Here is a 7,047-nt window from a genome sequence, read left to right as displayed (position 1 = left end):
GAGAGAGAGAGAGAGAGAGAGAGAGAGAGAGAGACGGGTGAGCGGGACTTTCCTGGAGACGCTCGACGGTGTGAAAGCACGGCGCCATGTGTGACCTCCCACGCGCGTACGTGTGCGGCGGAGGGTGCGAAAAACGGGGCCGTCAGCGCAGGGTTGCGTAAGGACATCTATTAGTTTTGCAGTGGCAGCCGGCCTTATTAACATCCAGCTACGGAGGGGCAGAGCGGAGGAGTTAAAACAAAAAAAAAAAAGGGAAATGGAGCTACGGGAGGGATGGAGGCGTGGAGACGGAGCAATGAGTGTAATTAAAAAATCTATTTGAATCCCAGATATTATTACAGCGGTGGAGATTGGCTTGTTGGTGCTCACAGCGCACTGACTCATTATGCTCCTTTTAGACTAAGGTTCAAAAAAAACTTCCATCCCTCCACCCCCTATACTCCACCAGCTATATGGGGACGTAATTCACAAGTTACAATTGTTATTATTGGCATGTGGATGTTGCCATTCATAGTCAAAGCTGCTGCCAGAAGCTAATAAGCTGAGCAGGAAGAGTGACTTTTCCACTTTTGGTCCTTTACTTGTGATGTTGAACTTATTATATGTAGCTTTTTTTATCCACTTAAAGACACGTTTGCATTCATATGAAGCTTCCTGCTTATGTTTCAGGTCACAACCTAATAGACATAGACCAGGTCTTACATCATGCATGACTACTGCATGACATTTTCAGGAATAAATTATGATAAAGCTTCTAATGAGTGCAAACGACTTGCCCAAAGGTCATTTCTGATCATTATTCTTTTAGCTTTGTATTGTTCTAATAAAGTAAAACTGCATGGATTTTTTTTTTTTCGATTCAAAAGCAGCATGGTGACCTTTTAAGACTCAGGTTGAACACACACACACACACACACACACACACACACACACACATGCAGCAGGTGTTAATGCTCGCACATTGTCAGCAATGACATTTCCCTTTATGTTTGCCTTTCCTAATTAGCCGTCTTTTCCGCCCTCCCAGCGCAGAGGTGGCCTATCGGCTGAGGCCTCTCATTACTCGGGGTTGGTTTCGGGGTCTTTGTCGAACAAGGGGCGAAAGTGACAGCTGGAGCTGACCTGGGCATGAGCTCAGCGAGGCCGCGCTGGAGGATTGAACAGGACCATCACCTGGGGGACGGCCCTGGGTGGTCTTGGTGCCGCTAATTGAGAGGCAACTCTAATCTCTCCTCCACTTCCTGTCCCTCCCCTCCGCTCTCCTCTTTCCCTCCTCCCTCTATTCTCAGTTCTGGATGTCTGCGCTGGCCACCACCATACCAGTCCCCAGCGGAGCCTTCATGCCAGTATTTGTCATTGGTAGGAAAATCTTTTTCTTCTTTAGCTGACAGTTTGTTAAAGTTGGAATAACTGTTTCACTAAATGTTCTGAAAACTCAATGTTCCGAGTGCAAAAGTGCCCTCACACAGAGAATTATGTGCACGGTTCTCGCAGTCAAGATGCTAAAAAAGTATGACAAAAGTGTCAAAAATGCATTCCTGTCTCCAGATTGAGATTGGTCCCAATGCTTACTGCATGTTTTTTTTTTTTCTTCTTTGCGCTCGTGTGTGTGTTGTAGGTGCAGCTTTTGGCCGTCTGGTTGGAGAGAGCATGGCAGCTTGGTTCCCAGATGGCATCCACTCAGACGGCACTGTCTACTCCATCGTGCCAGGAGGATACGCTGTCGTGGGTATGTTGTAAACACCAACATTAATCTCCTTGTATTTCTTTCACATTAACAGTTTGTTTCTTTATTTTTCTCCCGCTTCCAAATACAAGCTTGTGTAAATATAACTTGTTTTACAACTGGTTTGCAACCACTGCTTCTGCTGCCTCTTATCACGAGACAGAAATTCTCTTTTCCTATTTCCCCGTACACCAAGATGGACACCAGGTTGTAGCTGTGTATTGTGTGACAAAAAAGGTTTACCAGAAGTCAACACGCTAAAAAGACTCATATCGCCCCCTACTGTGGGGGAGGTGGACACATTCCCTTCAATAATTGCATTTTCTCAGCTGCATGTAAATTGGGACAAGGAGAGAAGTCTGATTAGATGAGAAATGATGAATTATTATGAGCTTAGTCCGATTAAACTCTGCATAGAAACGTAGTCACTGTGTCTCAGAATTTGCGCTAGCTTTTCACATCCGTGCTTTTTCGGAGCTGCTGCTGACTCCTGTTGCTCCGTGCGATGCGGCTCACTAGCGAGCAGATTACGTAAGTCTGAGCAGATCAGATGCAATCTCCAATTTTATAGGTGCTGCGGGACAACAAAAAAAAAGGCCACATGGCAGGTAATTCAAATTCTTCCTCTGCTTTCTTAAAAGCCAGTTGGAGAGTTTCCCCTGCTCCCAGACATGCCGTTTTTCCCGATCCGCATCATTAATATTGCGGCGATGGCAGTTCGGGGAGGAGCGCGCGAAATATTTTTCATTGTTTTGCAACTCGACTGCTTATAAGCGATTCAATCTTTTTCAGGACATTAACTTGGCGCCCATTAAGCCTCTGAGTCATCAGCGCTTGAGTAAAATATTTTCCTTTCCTCGCTGCCGCTCATAAAAAGATGAATGGAGACAGCATTTTGCTTTTTTCATACAGCTTCATCCCGCAACTCCACGTTAGGAGTCTAATGGACCCCAGAAATTCACACAACAGATGGGCTTTTCCATTAAAACATGGCTCTGCAGGCGTGTTTATTGGGATTGATTGTATTAGCCGATCTCTCCGGCTATTCTTCTTCTATGTCAGCCCGTCCACGTTACGTAACCCAACGACGGGGCTCCGGCAGCTTATTTGCCACCGATTATGCAAATTCTCCTTTCAAAGTTTTCATCAATATTAAATTCTCTGTGATGTGACGGCTCGGAAGCAGACGGCGTTACTAACCGTGATGCCTCGTCTTGACGGAAAAGAAGTAGAAGAAGGAAAACACCAACTCCCTGTGTTCTCCCCGTCTTGTGACGCTCTGTTGTCACGTCCGTCTCCCGCGTGTCTGATGAGACGCGGCGCTGAGGTTTTCCCCCCCTCTGCCACCTGTTGACAGCCGAGCCGCTGGAGCCGCTGGAGCGGCCGCAGGTTAACAGCTGCCGTGTTGTTTTTCTGTTTTGTTTTTTTTGTTTTTTTGGCTTAGCGAGCAGCTGATGTTTTTGTTGTTGCAGGGGCCACTGTAGCTGATGATGACTCAGCCCCCCTCTTTATTTATTTTTTTATTTTTTTATTATTATTATTATTTTTATATATATATATTTATATATATATATATATATTTTGTTCCAGCAGGCCCGACACTCTGATGAGCCTCTTTCATCTCACGCTCCCTTGAAGGACCATATATAGGAATGGTTGGAGGTGTGAGGTGCGGGGAGGTAGCAGCGGCATTTATCTGAGCAGCCCGGGTGCACGCTCGCACGCACGCACGCACGCTCGCTCGCACGCACGCACGCACACGTCGGCTTAATTAAGCTGCGAGGAAGAACAATGAGAGCTGCCTTTGTGGACTCTCTCCGCTGCCGTCTGCCTCTCTCCTGTTCGCTCTCCCCACCTTCATTGTGCACTATTTTTCTCCGCAGAGTTTATCTCTCGCTCCCCGGGTCGGACTCGTCCGCTCCTCTGCCCCGGTGCTGCTCCGCTCTGCTTTCCATGCAGTTTTTATATTGTTTTCACAAGCCTTTCTTTATTGCGAAACAAAGATTTGGAAATATTGAGGTCCCCTCCTGTATCGACTTAGGGTGAATAGGTTTTTCCTTTTTTTCCTCCCTTCACCTCACAGCCAGTGGGTGAGTGTTGTTAGGGTAAAAAATGTCTTAAAAAATAGTAGTTTGTGGCTCTGAAGAGAAAAGAAAGAAGACACTGATTGTTGAGGTAAATTGATTTCCTGGGTTAAAGTGGCTCCCATACATTTGTCACTGCATATTTTGAATGTGGCATCTTCTACCTAGTTCCATGTCTCCATAAGATCCAATGGATCTTCAGTGGAACTCTTGTGGAAGAGAATTGCAAGATTATTCATTCAAAACACAGCTGGTCTCCAGAGAAACAGATATTTTTTAGCCCTCTGTGTACGTCCACTGTTTCAGCCTAAAACCGATGCTTTGCTGGTCCTTCCTCCTGCCTGGAAGAGGTCTCAGAAGCACCGAGACCTGGCATGTTTAGGTCTCTGTCTTTCTCACACAACCCTCTGGCCCTAAGACCACCTATTTGTCTTTTATATATCCTGTATAAGATGTGGGAGTGAACTTCAGGTCAGCCAGTGTGCTGTGCCAGCACTGTTTCCTGATAAATCATGATAAATTCCTATTGGTTAGCAACCCCTCCATTACACGCTACACCATGGTGAATGCATATTGTCTTTAAGTCACTGTAATTGATTCAATTCATCATTTTGATGGATGGAGCTCCTTAAAGCCACCCAAGGATCCTCTTTGTTTACCACCTTGAAGCGCGCCGATCTGGACGACTGTTTCCACCGCTAAGAAGCCTTCGCCTTTATTATTCCATCACTTGAGCGTTCCTCTTTTATTTCCCCGCCCCCCTCTAGGCGCGGCGGCCTTGTCCGGAGCGGTCACCCACACGGTCTCCACCGCCGTCATCGTCTTCGAGCTGACCGGTCAGATCTCCCACATCCTGCCGGTGATGATAGCGGTGATCCTGGCCAACGCCGTGGCCCAGTCACTGCAGCCGTCCCTCTACGACTCCATCATCAGGATCAAGAAGCTGCCCTACCTGCCCGAGCTGGGCTGGGGCCACCACGAGTACGTACAGCTCAACACGGCACTCACTTTTGTTCTGCGATTACAGTTAAAATCACAAAAATAGATACAGGCATTTTTTTCTGTACAGTAAAACAGAACCAAAGCTATGTAGCTTAGCTGTGCAGTGACCAGTTTGTCTTTTCTAAGAAATTGCCACGGCCTAAGCTCCTTTCATCTGGGTTTGATTGGTTTAGGCACATCGTTTAGTCCATGTTTCGACCTCTCTGTCCAAACCTAAGCCGCCCAAAAATCTCATCAAGGACGTGGAATTGACGTTCCTGGAAAAAAAAAATGTATTCAATGTATTTATATAGAATGTCACAACAACCCAAAGGTGACCAATAACAATAAAAATCAAGAGAATAACTTTCTCACTAAGAAAATTGCACAGAGGGAAACGTTAAGGTGTTTGCTAACAGACGAGCCAATGGCAGTGCAAGTTGCAGAGGCTAGACTGGGATAGACTGGGCTAGACTGGGAGACCACTGACCACCAGTCCATTTGTTTTTCAGACTTAAAACCTGAAAACTAAAAACTGTCAAAAAAAAAATCCCACACTATCTTCCCGACAATATTTAAATCCATCAAAATAGCCACTTTTCATTAAAAGCACATATCGAGTTATTGAACCTGTTTTTCCTTGCTGCATAATTACATATATCTTGCTCATCCATTTGATATCTTCAGTATCTATCTGCAGTGTAGAAAGTTGTAAAGATAAAATCAAAAGATTGCACGAGAAGGTGTGTCCAAACTTTTGACTGGTAGAGTATATTCATTTATTCTGGAGAGAATTTGCTGTTCAAATTTGCTGTCGGAGAGATTTGCTGGTTTTACACAATTGGTTGTTGGTGGATTAGCAATAATCTTAAGAACTTCCTGTTCTTCGAGAGTGCCGCCTCTGCAGAGGTTGGTGTGTTTAATTGTGGAGGTTTAATTAGTCACAGAATAGCTCGGATACAGTTGCAATGCTCTTAGTCTTAATCTACTGTTATTGGTAATGGGCTTAAGTGCTTAATGACTTTTCGATTATTGCTTTAATTTACCCGTTTCCTCGTCGTCGAACTCGCCCGCCAGGATGCAAAAGGAAAAGGCGGCCCGCTCGGCTTTATTGGTTTTCATTTCCTTGGCTGTTTTTCCTTCCAGCCGCACGCCGCTGAACCGGACCGCTGGCTGCTCGGCGCCACCACACCGAGGCACTTATCGCTAAATGGGCGCGCTGGCTGTTATTGTCATGGATGCTGGTGAATCATTAAGAGGAGTTAACAGACGGGATGCATCAGCCGCGCTTCGCGACTAATGAGAAAAGAATCGAATTTCAACCTCGGTCACGATCCCAGCGTGCGTGTCCCTCCACTCCTCCGCCTCCCCGAAGACTCTGGTGCTCGGCGGCCACCTGAAACCTCTGGCTTCCAACGCTCTGGCACCTCAGTCGACCCGCGCTGCCCGTCTCTTCGTTATCTATCCCTCCCTCACTGCACCTCTGCTGCCCTCCGTCTCTCCTCATTATCTCCTGACCTCATCCTGGCTTCTTCTCCTTGCCTGCCTCTGTTTTGGGACACTTTGGAGGAGAAGCAGGAAGGAGAGTTGTACTTTTAAGAAGAGCGGCCGCGCCGACGCACAATCGTGACGCTGTGGAGAAACGTGAAGAAGTCCTAGCGCAGAAAAGCGATAATATTTGAGGTTTTGATACATTGAAATTTAGTCCACAAGTACCACCGTCGATTTTAAAACCAAACAGATCGGTTCATTTCAACCCAACTTGGCCAGTTAATTTGTTTTTCGTAAGTTTTAAGCTGAAGCACCTAGTTTGTGTCTCAAAGTCGCTGTTGTTGCCATGATTACAGGCTGTTTTCTGCACCTCCGTGTCTGTGTTGTTCGCTGCACTTTGTCAATGAGAATCAAACAGCATTGGGTTGTTTTAGTGCACCGGTAGACATAAATGGCCCAGCAGAAAATGCAGACGGAACTGTACAACTCGCCCACACACACACACACACACACACACACACACACACACATACACACACACACACACACGGCTGTTCAGACGTTGCCGTGTTTGTCTCAGACCTCGGCAGGAAGCAAGGACGAGAAACGGGCTTCTCCATGTTTTAACACTGCGTTTACACAGAAAGCCGGGCAGATCGGATCTGAACCTCCAACCAGTACAATCCCCACTGGTCCCAGACAGAAACTGGTCACATTTAGTTTGGCGCTCTACATCATGACTTCAATTAATCGACACACAAAGTT

At 46.3% G+C, this 7,047-nt stretch overlaps 1 protein-coding gene across 1 annotated transcript in view; it reads left to right on the top strand.

Annotated features, from left to right (window-relative positions):
- Positions 1–1,271: 1,271 nt before the first annotated feature.
- LOC142897514 (chloride channel protein 2-like) overlaps positions 1,272–7,047 on the top strand; it is a 30,581-nt gene continuing 24,805 nt past the window's right edge. The window contains exons 1-3 of the mRNA XM_076039914.1: positions 1,272–1,359; positions 1,619–1,729; positions 4,578–4,791. Of these exons, the coding sequence (XP_075896029.1) occupies positions 1,296–1,359; positions 1,619–1,729; positions 4,578–4,791 (389 nt within the window). The 5' untranslated portion in view covers positions 1,272–1,295. The remainder of the gene's footprint in view (positions 1,360–1,618; positions 1,730–4,577; positions 4,792–7,047) is intronic.

Source organism: Nelusetta ayraudi, unplaced genomic scaffold (assembly GCF_046127955.1).
Source record: "Nelusetta ayraudi isolate G7.1 ecotype Tasmania unplaced genomic scaffold, CSIRO-AGI_Nayr_v1 ptg000060l, whole genome shotgun sequence".
NCBI classification, from domain to species: Eukaryota; Metazoa; Chordata; class Actinopteri; order Tetraodontiformes; family Monacanthidae; genus Nelusetta; species Nelusetta ayraudi.
The sequence above is the reverse complement of the archived record's forward strand: the minus strand, read 5'-3'. Positions and strand labels throughout refer to the sequence as shown.